Source organism: Cetorhinus maximus, chromosome 14 (genome assembly GCF_964194155.1).
Source record: "Cetorhinus maximus chromosome 14, sCetMax3.hap1.1, whole genome shotgun sequence".
Classification (NCBI taxonomy): domain Eukaryota; kingdom Metazoa; phylum Chordata; class Chondrichthyes; order Lamniformes; family Cetorhinidae; genus Cetorhinus; species Cetorhinus maximus.
In genome coordinates, this window is record NC_135892.1 from 115,650,358 (window position 1) to 115,665,800 (window position 15,443).

Sequence of the window (15,443 nt, forward strand, 5' to 3'; positions counted from 1 at the left end):
CCTATATGTAGCTCCAAACCCACAGCAATGTGGTTGACTCTGAAATGGCTGAGCAAGCCACTCAGTTCAAGGGCAATTAGGGATGGGCAACAAATGCTGGTTTTTCCAGACACGCCCACATCCCATGAAACAATTCTTTTAGAAATCTCCTAAACCCTAAGGAGTACAGGCCTAGTTTCCTCAATCCCTCCTCAAGGGGCAATTGCGAACCTTCATTAAGTTTAGAATCGTTATGGAAAAGGACAAGGAGAGATCAAATGTGAAAATATTCAATTTTAAGACAGCTTTCTTTTTTACAGAGGTGAAAAGGTCCAGGTGGATTTGAATCAAAAATTGGTAAGCAAATATGAGAAAAACCTTTTTTTATGCATTGAATGGTTAGAATCTGCATTGCCTGAGAGTATGGTGGAGGTAGATTCATTCAGAAAGGATTTGAATCATTATCTGAAAAGGAAAGATTTGCAGGGCTACAGGGAAAAGGCAGCGGAGTGGTACTGGGTGAATTGCTTGAGAGAGAATGCACAGGCATGATGGACCAAATGGCCTCTTGTGCTATAGCCATTCTATAATTCTAAAACAATAAATGAGCAATAGCAGGTCTTCAAACAGAGATAGTTTGGGTATAGAGTTCACACATGCCTAAAGAGGGAAAGCTAGACCTCCCTGGATGACTAAAGATGTAAATTAAAATGAAAAGAAAAAGGTTTATCATAAAACAGTAGAAAACCAAGCTAAATACAGAAAATACTTAGAACTAAGAAAGGAATTAAGAGAGCCAGACAGAGTAATATAGAACAGTGAGTACTTAAAAGGAACCTCAAAAGTTTTTTTATTTACATACAAATAGTAAAAGGACAGATAAACAGACCAATCAGGGACCAAAAAGGAGAACGTCTTGAAGAGACAGAGAACATGGCTGTGCTACTAAATGAACACGTTGGGCTAAACTTTATGTTCTGTCCAGGGGGCGGGTTGGCAGACAGGCGGGGGCATAAAATTGGGGAATGACATTTATGCCCAATGACGATCACTCACCTTGGGAAGAGCGGTCAGAGAGGTGGACCTACAGGACTTACACGGAGCGAGGAGAGAATAAATACAGCCCGGGGAGCTGCGGCCGCGCTGACTTCGAAAGGAGAGTGAGAAAAACACACTGTGAAATCACAGGAAAGAAATAATCTGACTGGTTGGAGAAGCAGCTAACTGTTTGGTGAGTATCTGGTAAGTGTTTACGGTTTATTCTATTCCTAAGGTTTAAAACAAAGTAGGAACTGTACTTTTTGGTAAGGTTTATTAAGTAGGGCCAACTGCAATAATTTTCTACTTGGATAAAACAGCAGGAGTTCGGGAGATAAAACAGCCGAGTGGAGAGACAGCTGGGAATTGAAAACAGCGCGAATATAGAAAGATAAACTTCTAAACAAGCACACGGAAGGTAAGAATTTATAGGCACAGGAGAGGGAGCTGATTTGTGAATAAGGGCAAAGAATTTCTATTTTCTACTAATCTCCAGTTCACAGTTAATAATACAAGATTAAGGTTAAAGTAAGTAAAAGTAACTAAAGTTTAAGCAAAAAAGTGATTTAAAGATTTAAGGTTAAGGCCTGGGAGGAGAGCTCAGCCAAGCAGAATACCTGCCCTGTGGCATGTGGGGAGTTGTGGACCCTTCTCGTGACCCAGACCAGCCCACGTGCAGGAAGTGTCACCGGCTGCACAAGCTTAAGCTCCGTGTTTCAGAGATTGAGCAGCGGCTGGAGACACTGAGCTGCATCCATGAGGCAGAGAACTACATGGATAGCACGTTCAGAGAGGTGGTCACACCACCTTAGGGGCAAGTAGGCAGATAGGGAATGGGTGACCGCGAGGCAGTCCAAGAGAAACAGGAAGGTAGTGCAGGAGTCCCCAGGGGTCCCGCTCACCAACCAGTTTTCCATTCTGGATATCGGTGAGGGCGATGGGTCCTTGGAAGAGTGCAGCAAGAGTGAAACCCGTGGCACCATGGGTGGCCCAGCTGTACAGGAGGGGAGGAAGAAGAGCAGAAGGGCAGTGCTGATAGGGGATTCTTTAGTTAGGGGAGCAGACAGGCATTTCTGCAGCCGTCAACGTGACTCCAGGATGGTTTGTTGCCTCCCTGGTGCTAGGATCAAGGATGTCACAGAACAGCTGCAGGTCATTCTTGTTGGGGAGGGTGAACAGCCAGAGGTCGTGGTCCACATTGGTACTAAATACATAGGTAGGAAGGGGGATGTGGTCCTGCAATCGGAATTTAGGGAGCTGGGCCAGCCAGCAAAGCCCACATCCTATGAATTAATTTTTTTAAAAGGTAGAAAATGAGCAAGCAGGACCTCTAAAGCAGTAATCTCCGGATTACTCCCAGTGCCACACGCCAGGGGATAATTTCAAAGTTCGCGGATGACACAAAACTTGGGAGAATTGCAAACTGTGAGGACAGTGCAGAACTTCAAAAGGACATTGACACATTGGTGGAGTGGGCAGGTAGGGGGCAGATGAGGTTCAATGCGGAGAAGTGTGAGGTGATACACTTTGGTACAAAGAACATGGAGAAACAGTATAAAATAAAGGACACCATTCTAAAAGGTGTGCAGGAGCAGAGAGACCTGGGTGTATATATACATAAGTTATTAAAGGTGGCAGGACAGGTAGAGACAGCTGTTTCTAAAGTATACAGTGTTCTAGACTTCATTAATAGGGGCATAGAGTTCAAGAGCAGGGAGGTTATGATGAGCTTATATAAGACACTGGTTAGACCTCAGCTGGAGGGTTGTACACAGGTCTGCGTCCCACACTACAGGAAGGATGTGAACTCACTGGAGAGAGTGCAGAAGAGGTTTACGAGAATGGTTCCAGGGATGAGACACTTCAGTTATGAGGAAAGATTGGAGAAGTTGGGACTGTTTTCCTTGGAGAGGAGAAGGCTGAGAGGAGACTTGGTAGAAGTTTTCAAAATTATGAGGGGTCTGGACAGAGTAGAGGGATGGGAAGGGTGAGGGGTGGGAAAGGTGAGGGGACGGGGGGATGGGAAAGGTGAGGGGGATGGGAAAGGTGAGGAGGCAGGAGTTGGAGGTGGGGGAGGTGAGGGGGTGGGAGGGGTGGCAAGGTAAGGGGTGGTGGGGGTGAGAAAGGTGAGGGAGCAATGGGGTTGAGGGTGTGGAGAAGGTTGGGGGGTGGGGAAGGGGGGTGGGGATGGGGGAGGGGGGCGGGGAAGGGGATGTGGGGGTGGGGGGTGCTGTGGAGGGTTGGAGGGATGGTGGCTGGGGGTGGGGGCATAGGGAAGGGGGGGTGGGGGCAAAACCTGTCCCATTCGTAAACAGATCGAGACCCAGGGGGCACAGTTTTAAAGTGTTTTGCAAAAGAAACAAATATGAGGTGAGAAAAAGCTTTTTCACACAGAGAGTGGTTCGGGTCTGGGATGCGCTGCCTGGAAGTGTGGTGGAGGCAAGTTCAATTGAGGAATTCAAGAGGGCATTGGATGATTATATAAATAGAAACAATGTGCAGGGTTACGGGGAAAATGCAGGGCAATGGCACTGGGTTAAAATGCTCAGAGAGCCAGTGCAGACAAGATGGACCGAATGGCCTGCTGCACCATAACAATTCTGTGATGCCCTTCCTGGCACCTACTTGCCTGCTGCCATTTGACTGGCCAGCAGCTCTTGGAGGCGGGACCTCTTCCCCAGTCTGATTGGTCCCCTCTCCACTCTGCTGCATGGTGTCCTGGCCTGCAATCTGATTGGTCGCTGAGTTCCCCCTCATCCCAGCCTACAGTCCAGTTGGGCATAGAGTTCCCCTCTTGTCCCGATCTACAGTCAGATTGGTTGCGGAGATCCCCTCTCGTCCTGGCCTACAGTCTGATTGGTCCCCTCTCGTCCTGGCCTACAGTCTGATTGGTCCCCTCTCGTCCTGACCTACAGTCTGATTGGTCCCCTCTCGTCCTGGCCTACAGTCTGATTGGTCCCCTCTCGTCCTGGCCTACAGTCTGATTGGTCTCCTCTCGTCCTGCCCTACAGTCTGATTGGTCTCCTCTCGTCCTGCCCTACAGTCTGATTGGTCCCCTCTCGTCCTGGCCTACAGTCTGATTGGTCCCCTCTTGTCCTGGCCTACAGTCTGATTGGTCCCTTCTCGTCCTGGCTTACAGTCTGATAGGTCCTCGCTCGTCCTGTCCTACAGTCTGATTGGTCCCCCCTCATCCCGGCCTACAGTCTGATTGGTCCCCTCTCATCCCGGCCTCCAGTCTGATTGGTCCCCTCTCGTCCTGGCCTACAGTCTGATTGGCCCTCGCTCATCCTGTCCTACAGTCTGATTGGTCACCTCGCATCCTGGCCTACAGTCTGATTGGTCCCGTCTCATCCCGGCCTACAGTCTGATTGGTCCCCTCTCGTCCCGGCCTACAGTCTGATTGGTCCCCTCTTGTCCCGGCCTACAGTTCGATTAGGCGTGGAGTTCCCCTTTGCACCTCTAATTGGCCTCCTTCCCAATGGCCATCTAACACTTAATTGGGTGAGCCAAGATGATGGGGAGGGCAGCAAGCAGACCACTCGTTTCCATTCCGCTTCCCTCATCTCACTGAGAAACATAAAACCAGCCTATCGAGGCGCCATCTATCAAACAATATGCCTGTTCTCTCAGGTGGGCATAAATATCCCATCACTATTTGAAGAAGAGCAGAGGGTGTTCTCCCTGGTGTCGTGACCAATATTTATTCCTCAGCCAACATATATAAACAGGCTATCTGGTCACTTATTTCTTTGCTGTTTGTGGGAGCTTGCTGTGTGCAAATTGACTGCTTCATTTCCTACATTACAACAGTGACTAAACTTCAAATGTACTTCACTGGTTGTGAAACACTTTGGGACCTCCGGAGGTAGTGGAAGACACTATAGAAATGCAAATCTTTTCCTTTCCTGTCCTTTTACTCCCAATTTATAACTTCTGTAGTGTAACAGAATGTCTTCTTTAAACTTAAAAAAGGCACAGATACAAAAGAAATTTTTGATTTTTGTTTTAAGCTATAAAGTTTCTGGTGATTTCACCAAGTCAGAGATCGGTGCAAATCCTTGAATGAAGTAGTCCTGCAGTGGGTGTTAATCTGTTTTCTTACCGAATTGCTCGCATCATCCCTAGGCCCAGTTGGACACAGCAGTGGGCATGATCATGACGTGGTTCAGGCAGCCCTGAAACGGCATAGTAGCAGTCGCCCAGAATCTTGATTCGCAGACAGTTGAATTCCTGTTGAGCAGAAGGCAGAATGTTTAAATCAATCTCTTTTTTGATGACTTTGTATCATCTTCTTCTTCTTCTTCTTCTGAAGAGCTGAAGAGCTTTTTCCTTTATTGATGCAAATAATCAAGGAGTTACTAGACACTAGAAACAGGAGTCCTTCAACCCAGAAACTATCTGATCCTAGTCTGTTAGAGAAAATGCGGAGATATTCATGTGCTCTCTAGCTGAGTGGATTTTCCTCTGCAGTGTTCCTCTAAGTCTGGCCTCCTGGGCATTCCCAATTATATTTGCTCTACTACTGCAGGCCGTGGCTTCAGTTGTCTCCGCCCCAAGCTCAGGAACTCCTCTCTGCCTCTCTATTTCATATTCCTCCTTTAAAAAGCTCCTTAAAACCTACCTCTTTGACCAAGCTTTGGTCATCTGACCTAATATCTCCTTATGAGGGTCATTGTCATACTTTGTTTTATAATACTCCTGTGAAGTGCCTTGGGGTGTTTCACTATGTTAAAGGTGCTATATAAATATAAGTTGTTGTTAATACCCTGGTCTGGATTTTAGGCTCGGGCTCATGAAATGTAAGTTGTGTGCTTTTGTGGGTTTGCTAACGTATGCCTGACTCATGTCTGATTTTTGCCCAGGATTTTTGTTTTCTTATACAAGGGCAAAGTCCAATGTGCAGTTTGCGAGTCGCAATGCAGTGCAAGAGGAGTGTGTGAGAGAAGGCAGGGCGGGTAGAAGGCCTGCCTGGGGTCTCAGAAACAACAGCCCAGCTCCTAATATCATCCTGCTGGCCCCGAAAGCTCATCCCTCTCCTCTCCCATCTACTCCTCTTGCTTCCTCCATGACCCCCATACATCCCATGCCCCCTCCATTCCTCCCATGCCATCCATGATCCCTCATATATCCCATGTCCCAGTCATATCACCCATGCATTCCCCATAGCCACTCACCTAGTATCCATTCTGTACAGTCCTCAAAAGCCATGCAATAACAATGGGAGCAGATGAAAAAATTAAATCTGTGACAGTCTAAAAAAACTGCCATTCAAAACTCTGTCATTAATACTACAAAAATATAGGCCCATAGAGAAAAACGCTTAATCCCTTAAGTGACCATTCAGTCATGTAAACAAATAACCATGTATTCAGGAACCACACAAAGGCAGAGTATGTTATTACAACCTTTTAAAACTGTCAATTACTCCTCTGGGTAGCTGTGTAAACTGAGCTGAGTATCCTATGGTTTTTAGAACTCAGCCAAGCATTCAAAATAGCCACAGCTTTAAAAAAACTATTACACTCTAAACAATGAAACTGAAAGACCAGATGGTGTTTCATTTCAATTTCAAACCAGATTTCCCATCAATCATTGGAGTGGACTAGGTGCTATTTTTTCAATTTTCACCAGCAGGGTTGTATTTTTCAAAGTAAAAAAATATCTGGACATTTAAATTGCAGGGCAAACATTCCCGAGCACTTTTCTAAGTTTTGAATGCATTATGGCACTTTCTTCATTTGGAAAAGTACTGTAACGCATGTCAATGCTTACGCAATGGTGGTCAATGTAATGGTCAACTTACGTTTTCAGAACAGAGCCCCATGATCAATCCCTGCATTAAAGATACATTTACATTATAATAAAGCGTCTAATAGTGACAGTTGAAGTTGTCAAAACATTCAGTGGTTAGCTGTCAGAATGTTCCAGACTCCTCAGCAGACTCCCCCCATTGGTAACAAACTCACCATGGTGTGATTTTTCTGGGGCTTCCAAAACCCGCACCAGCACACAAAAATGGCAGGGAGAAGGAAATTCAAACTTGCTATGGTCCTTCCATGGTGGCTCTGACATCAAAAGAGGTACGTGCATGTTTTGCACCAAAGGTCTTCCCAGCCAGTGAAAAGGCCACACACAAATTGGCATGGGGGTCAGAAAAGCTGAGGAAAATTGGCTCTCCAGCAAAAAAACTAAGTTCAGTGCTTCATGTCCTGATTTCCACTTCCATTAAGAGATGTAACTCCATCCCCCCTATGTCTACTGGGGGGTTATGCAAAAAGAAAGTTCAACTGGTCTATTACCTTCTTTGCACTTAAGAAACATATCCAGGAACCTCTGCAAAACAGGAGAAAAGCTCTCAATTCTGAAACAGGCAAGGGCCTTAGGATTAATTTTTAATTTGTTTTATTTTATTCATTCATGGGATGTGGGCATCACTGGCTGGGCCAGCATTTATTGCCCATCCCTAATTGCCCTTGTTCAGAGAGCATTCAAGAGTCAGCCACATTGCTGTGGGTCTGGAGTCACATGTAGGCCAGACCAGGTAAGGACAGCAGATTTCCTTCCCTAAAGGGCATTAGTGAACCAGATGGGTTTTTAACCTCAATGGTTTCATGATCATCATTATTAATTCCAGATTTATAATTCCAAATTTTTATTGAATTCAAATTCCACCATCTGTTGTGGTGGGATTTGAACCCAGGTCCCCAGAGCATTACCCTGGACCTCTCATACTAGTCCAGGGACAATACCACTGTGCCACTGCCTCCCCTTGCTTATGATGGCAAGCCCAGTATTCATTGCCCATCCTTAAGTGCCTTGAAAAGGTAGTGGTGAGGATATATAAGAAGAGATTGGCAGCCAACATAAACGGGAATCTAAAAGTCTTCTATAAACATATTATGATCCCAGCTGATGATACTACTGAACAAGCCATATCCCAGGGTCGAACCCGGCTTGATAGATCCTAACTTTTAGTTTTTGTTTAGAAACGTGGAGAGTGGCTACTGAACAGAGTCACAGGAGTCAGCTGATGAACTTTTAACAAAGGAATAAAACATTTATTAAACAGAAAAAAATAAATTATATTCCAATATGCCTTCACTCACAAGTATTCCTTTACAGATATATACAGATTAGTAAGGATAACACAAGTTACAAATTATATCTTATACTCTAATGCTCCCAATAAGTACACAGTCCATGTAAACCAATAGGTGACCTGTGGTCAGGCACACCACACTTTGAAACCAAGGGACAGATGCCACCTCAAACTGATGCTATGGATCTTTTATCAATTCCCCCCAGGCGCTTGTCTCACCATGAACTAACTGGTCTCACTGAACTCCATCTTTTGCATCAGGATTTCCACTCTCGAAGAACCTGCTTTAGAATTTTTTCCCAAACGATGCTTTCTCTCAGACGTCTTCTGCAAGGGTCCACCTCCAGGGTTTCAAACTCTCCTTCCAATGTTCATAACACGAGGAGGGTGCAAGAAGGCTTCAGGGTGATTTAGACAAGTTGCGTGTGTGGGCAAACACATGGCAGATGCAGTATAACGTGGATAAATGTGAAGTTATATGCTTCGGTTTGAAAAACAGACAGGCAGAGTATGATTTAAGTGGTGATATATTAGGAATGTGGATGTACAAAGGGATCTGAGTGTCCTTGTACACCAGTCAATGAAAGTAAACAGGCAGGTGCAGCCAGCAATTAGGAAGGCAAATGGTATGTTGGCCTTCATTGCAAGAGGATTTGAGTTCAGGAGTAGGGATGCCTTACTGCAGTTATACAGGGCCTTGATGAGACCACACCTGGAGTATTGCGTGCAGTTTTGGTCTCCCTACCTAAGAAAGGATATACTTGTCATGGAGGAAGTGCAGTGAAGGTTCACTAGGCTGATACCAGGGATGGCAGGAGTGTTGTATGAGGACAGATTGGTTTGACTGGCCCTGTATTCACTAGAGTTTAGAAGAATGAGAGGGGATCTGATTGAAACATATAAAATTCTAACAGGGCTAGACAGACTAGATGCAGGGAGGATGTTTCCCCTGGTTGGGGAGTCTAGAACCAGGGGCCACAGTCTCAGGATGTGGGGCAGGCCATTTAGGACTGAGATGAGGGAAAATGTCTTCACTTAGAGGGTGGTCAACCTGTGGAATTCTCTACCACAGAGAAGGCTGTGGAGGCCGGGTCACTGAGTATATTCAAGAAAGAAATTGATAATTTTTTGGATATTAGGGGCATCAAGGGATATGGAGAGAAAGCGGGAATATGGCGTTGAGATAGAGGATCAGCCATGATGATACTGAATGAATGGAGCAGGCTCGAAGGGCCGAATGGCCTATTCCTGCTCCTAGTTTCTATGTTTCTATGTTCCTCTCCCCTGGATCGCCACATGCATTCAAGCTTTCTTCCATGCATTCTCTCTCACTGCCTCAGCCATGTCAACAGAAAGCCACTGCTTCACATGCCCATAGTAAAGAGTTACAGACCTCTAGCCATCCTCTTGGATCTTCTGGCTTCTTGTGAGCCTATATTGCTTTAAAGCTGCATTCTGCAGCTTCTCCCTTTAAACTTGGAGCCTTTCTCTGCTCCTCCTCTTAACTTCACTTAACAAGACCTTTTCCCGATTCCTGTTTGTTCCCTTTGACCAGGAGGTCTTCTTGAGGACTTCCTTCTGTTCTTTGGGGAAACCTGCTTCCTCTGCAGTTCCCTCTGCTGTGTCCAGCCTCTTCTGGCACTTGCTTCCAACTGAACTCAAACTGCTTTTAGTTTCTGTGTGTGTGTTTGTGTGTGTTTGTGTGAGTGTGTGTGCGTGTATGTGTTTGTGTGTGTGTGTGTGTGCGTGTTTGTGTGTTTGTGTGTGTTTGTGTGAGTGTGTGTGTTTGTGTGAGTGTGTGTGCGTGTGTTTGTGTGTGTGTGTGTGTGTGTTTGTGTGTGTGTGTGTGTGCGTGTGTTTGTGTGTGTATGTGTTTGTGTGAGGGTGTGTGCGTGTGTTTGTGTGTGTGTGTGTGTTGGTGTGTGTGTGTGTGTGTGTGTTTGTGCGTGTGTGTGTGTGTGTGTGTATGTGTTTGTGTGAGTGTGTGTGCGTGTGTTTGTGTGTGTGTGTGTGTATGTGTGTGTGTGAGTGTGTGTGTATGTGTGTGTGTGAGTGTGTGTGTATGTGTTTGTGTGAGTGTGTGTGCGTGTGTTTGTGTGAGTGTGTGTGTATGTGTTTGTGTGAGTGTGTGTGCGTGTGTTTGTGTGTGCGTGTGTTTGTGTGTGTGTGTGTATGTGTTTGTGTGTGTGCATGTGTTTGTGTTTGTGTGAGTGTGTGTGCGTGTGTTTGTGTGTGTGGGGGGCCTCCCTCTCCGGACGCCTGTTGCAAGGCAACAGCACAGTTTTTCCTACTTTGTTTTAAACTTCCCTAAACCACTTCCCCTGCACCCACCCCGCCCCCTTGATAGCAAATCTCTCCACTTCAGGGGTCATAAATCTCACTAAAAATGCAGGCATCTTTTAAAGTGAAACTAAAACTCAGGTTTCATCCCACATCCACAAACATTCACTCCCTCCACCACCGACGCACAGTAGCAGCAGTGTGTACTATCTACAAGATGCACTGCAGGAATTCACCAAGGCTCCTCAGACAGCACCTTCCAAACCCATGACCACTACTGTCTCGAAGAACAAGGGCAGCAGACACATGGGAACATCAGCACCTGGAAGTTCCCCACCAAGTCACTCGCCATTCCTGACTTGGAAATATATCGCCGTTCCTTTACTGTCACTGGGTCAAAATCCTGGAACTCCCTTCTTATCAGCACTGTAGGTGTACCTACAACACATGGACTGCAGTAGTTCAAGGCAGCTCACTATAACCTTCTCAAGGGAAACTAGGGATGGGCAATAAATTCTAGCCCAGCCAGCGAAGCCCACATCCCGTGAATGAATAAAAAAACCCCTATAAAATACAGAAATACAAATTAACTTAAGGATATACCTTATTTCTAACACCTCCAAATAAGTATAAAACTTATTTAAAACTATCTCTATTTCCTAAAAGTATAAATGGGAAAAGGGTGGTAAATGGAGGCATGGAGCCGAATAGAGGCCAAAAAGGGGTTTCACACATGGAGGCTGAGGGCATAGCTGAGATACTAATTAAGTATTTAGCATTTGTCTTTCCCAAGGAAGAAGATGCTGCCAAAGTCATAATGAAAAGGGAGATATTTGAGACACTTAATGGGCTAAATGATAAAGAGGAGATATTGGATAGGTTGGTATTGGATAGGCTATAAATAATAAAGAGGAGGCAGTGGACAGGCTGACTATACTTGAAGTTGATAAGTCACCAGGACCACATGAAATGCATCCCAGAATACTGAGGGAAGCAAGGGTGGAAACTGCAGAGACACTGGCCATAATCTTCCAACCCTCCTTTGATACAGGAGCGGTGCCAGAGTATTGGATGATTACAAATGTTACATCATTGTTGAAAAAAAGAGTATAAGGATAAACCCAGCAACTTCTGGCCAGTCAGTTTAACATCAGTGATGGAAATGCTTTTAAAGATGATCATTTGGAACAAAAGCAACAGTCGCTTAGACAAAGATGGATTGATTAAGGGAAGCCAGCAAACATTTGATAAGGTAAAATTTTATTTCATTAACATGATTGAGTTTTCTGATAAGTGAATAAATGAAAATGGTGAATGGTTGGCTTTGATGTGTGTCAGATATGTAGTGGTGATTCCCTAGGGTCAGTACTAGGACCACTGTTGTTTTTGATGTATATTGATACTTATGCTTGGGTATACAGGGCACAATTTAAAAACTTGCAAATGACACAAAATTTGCACTATTGTGAACTGTGTGGTATTGTGAACTGTGAAGTGGATAGTGATAGACTTCAAGAGGACATAAGGTTGATGAAATGGGCAGACATGTTTACAATTGCAATTTAATGCAGAGAAATTGAAGTGATCATTTTTCTGGAAGACTGGGAGAGGCATTATAAACTAAAGGATGCAATTCTAAAAGGCATGCAGGAACAGAGGGACCTAGGGGTTTCTGTACCCTTGCGATATGGGTTGCTGACTTTATAAATCATGTTATACTGTACAAAAAGAAGGAAGTTATCATGACTTTCTGTCTCAATTGGAGTATTGTGTCCAATTCTGGCACCAGACTTTAGGAAGAATGGTTCCAGAGATGAGGGACTATAAGTAGACACAAGGATAAATTGTCCTCCTTACAAAAGAGGAGATTGAGAGCAGTTAGAGGTTTTCAATATTTTGAGGGATCTGGACAGAGTAGATAGAGAGAAATTGTTTCCTTGGGCAGAAGGGATGAGAACCATTTAAGGTGATTGGCACAGGAGAAAACATTTTTCTACACATTGAGTGTTTAGGATCTGAAATGTACTGCCTGAGAGGACGAGGGAGAGAGCTTCAACCATGGCTTTCAACAGGGAATTGGATAAGCACCTGAGATGAAATTTGTGCAGGATTATGGGGAAAAGACAGAAGTGGGATGAGCTGAATTGCTCTTGCAGAGAGCCGACACAGACTTGACAGGGTGAATGGCCTCCTTTTTTACTGTAAAAATATTCTATGATTCTATAATAGATTACAGGCACTGTAATCTTTTTCCACTGACTGATGTTAGGCTAGCTGGTGTGTAGGTCCATTTTCTCGCTCCATCCTTTCTTCAATAGTGGTGACATGCCTGCTGACATCCAATCTGCTGAGACCATTCTAGAATCTAAGGAATTTTGGAAAATCATAATTGGTGCACCTCCCATCTCTGCAGTTACCTCCCCTGGATGTAGGCCATCAGGTCCTGGGGATTTATTGGCTTTTAATCCCTTAAGTATCACGAATGCTTTTTCTCTGTTGATATTAATTACCTATTTTCTTCATTCTTATTAGCCCCTTGGTTACCCTCTAATTCTGCTGTATAATTTGCATCTTTACTGTGAAGGCAGATGCAAAATATTTGTTCAACATCTCTGCCATTCTTTATTCCTCATTGTTAATGTCTTGTTAATTATATTGTTAAGGCTTGTTAATCTCAATTGCATTGTTAAGGTTAAGAGAAACAGGTGATGGTACTAATTGCCTTTGAGCACAAACAAATAGGGGATAGCTCGGACACTGGGTGGGGTGGAATGGGAGATTTGTGAGACTGAACAAGTCAATAAACTCTCTTGGTAAAGAAAATCTCTGTGGCTTGGTTTTGGCCTCACCAACTGGTTTGCATCTGATGAACATTGGTAGCGGAGGATGGTGAAGATTGGAAACTGGGACTCCTTTTCAGATAGAAGGCTGTAATTGGACCTCCTTTAGAGAAGAATGGTTGAAGCTGAATGTAAAGTATCAGTATGTGATTTTCCACTGTTGTTCTGTGAAGCTGAATTATATGACCAATGGAAGAATGAAGTGGATAGATGGACATGGCTTATGTCCTCACCAAAAGAAAAACAAGGTATGGCCTTGGCAATTTCACTTCCCACCAGAAGTAGGATCAGGTGCAAAGTATTTCCATAGCTAGCAGCTCATCATTTGGATGCTGAGGAATATTTGGACAATCTCTTAAAATTTAAGATTTATAAGAAAGGTGATCTGCTAAATGCATATGAGACAGGGTCAGACTTTGATAAATTTAGACAGATGGATGGTTATTCCATAGAAGTTATGGAAGTTAATAGATTCTATACAAGATTGCAGAGATTCGATTTGGAAATTCCTAATTCAGTGCTTGCTTTCAAACTGTTAGACTGTGCTCTAATATGGAACATGGGTGGGCTCCTGGTCTTAACTGGAGTTTGATTCTCAGGAAGAGATCATCTTTGGAACAGATTTCTGAAGCTTTAAACAAAACTCTGGGGAAACATTCATTTCCAGCCCCTTTTCATAACACAAATGAGACCTCCAGTGGTAAAAGGTAGAGGATTCAATGCTAACAGAATTTCAAGACCATTCGGATATGGGACACAAGTGTCAATACGAAAGAAAAGCCACAAACAAAAGGAATGAGGATAGAGACCCTTTCGGTATCTCTAACAGACAACTGGACTTGGATAATAATGGCAGGAGAATGAACCCCAGGAATATCTCCGGAATGGTCAACAGATGTTTCAGATGTAACCCAAGATATCATTAAGCAATGAACTGTCTGAAGCAGATTAATGGGGTTTTTGGAATGACACATGGCACTGAAGGTTCAGAAGGGGAAGATGATGATATTGATCAATCAGGGGGAATTGTCCTGGTCACAAGAAGCTTTAGTCTGGTAATGGGTGTGCTGGTTGCAGACTCATTCAGTTGTGCTGGGTTAGACAGTCAGTGCACATCCACAGTATGTGGAGTGGGTTGGTTAAAGCGTTATCTGGATTCTCTAAATAGAAAGACCGAAGTAAGGTGAATGAATATGAAAGTTCTACTTACTTCAGGTTTAGGGATGACAACATATTAAAGTCACTAAAGAGCAGTGATTCCATGTAAAAATAGCCAGAGTAAACCACTTTATTAGCACAAATGCAGTTTCCTTACTGTTGAGTCAGTCATCTATGAAAAAGGCTCAAATAAAATTAGATATGGAACATGATCAGGCAACTGTTTGGGAGAAATCTGTAGATATATAGTTCACACAATTGGGATATTATTGTACCCCTTTAACAAGACCTAACGTGTCTGATCACACTGTTAAACACGTGTTGATGATATTGGGGGGGTAGGAGTTTAAAGGAAAGGCATTTTTTAATACTATCAGTTTGCCCATCTGTCTTGTCATAGGTTAAAAATCCTACTAAAGGATGCATGGGTAATGGATGATGGATATACTGACTTACTGAAGAGATCAGTCAGAAATGAGATATGTTTTTAAGAAAAAAATAGGAGGTCACCACCATGGCCTGTAGTGAGTCTCCCATCAGCGAGAGATTTCAATGAAATTGTAGCTATGGACTTGAAGGTATGGGATAAAGGCAAAAATATGTTTCTCTTGCACTTCATAGACATGGCAACTAGATTCTTTCTGTCAACAGTAAAATACAGTAAAGGCAAAAAGATAATTGTGGACAAGATAATAGAAAAATGGAAAGGAATTGGACTGGGAGAACCAGCTAAATTCTTAACTAACAATGGTGAGGTGGGGGGGGAATTTTTAAAATTCTTTCACTTGAGCTAGGTCAGAATTTTTATTGCACATCCCTAATTGACCTTGAGAAAAAATTGCTAGTGTTGAATTTAAATTCATGTATGAAAATATGAACATCGTAATGATAAGCACAGTAGTGGAAAGTCCCTTTAGTAATGGGGCTTGTGGAAGAAATCAGACACTAATTGATGAGATCCTTCACAATCTTAGCTGACCAACCGAGCTATAAACTGACTTCTGCCCTTGGGTTGGCAGTCCGTGCGAAGAATTCACTTCAAATGGTTG

General features: G+C 43.8%; 1 protein-coding gene across 1 annotated transcript in view; it reads right to left on the reverse strand.

Moving 5' to 3' along the window:
- Positions 1-15,443, reverse strand: part of LOC144690014 (adenylate cyclase type 8-like) — a 181,805-nt gene that overhangs the window by 109,051 nt on the left and 57,311 nt on the right. Inside the window, exon 5 of the mRNA XM_078557546.1 lies at positions 5,120-5,247. Coding sequence (XP_078413672.1) covers positions 5,120-5,247 — 128 coding nt within the window. The remainder of the gene's footprint in view (positions 1-5,119; positions 5,248-15,443) is intronic.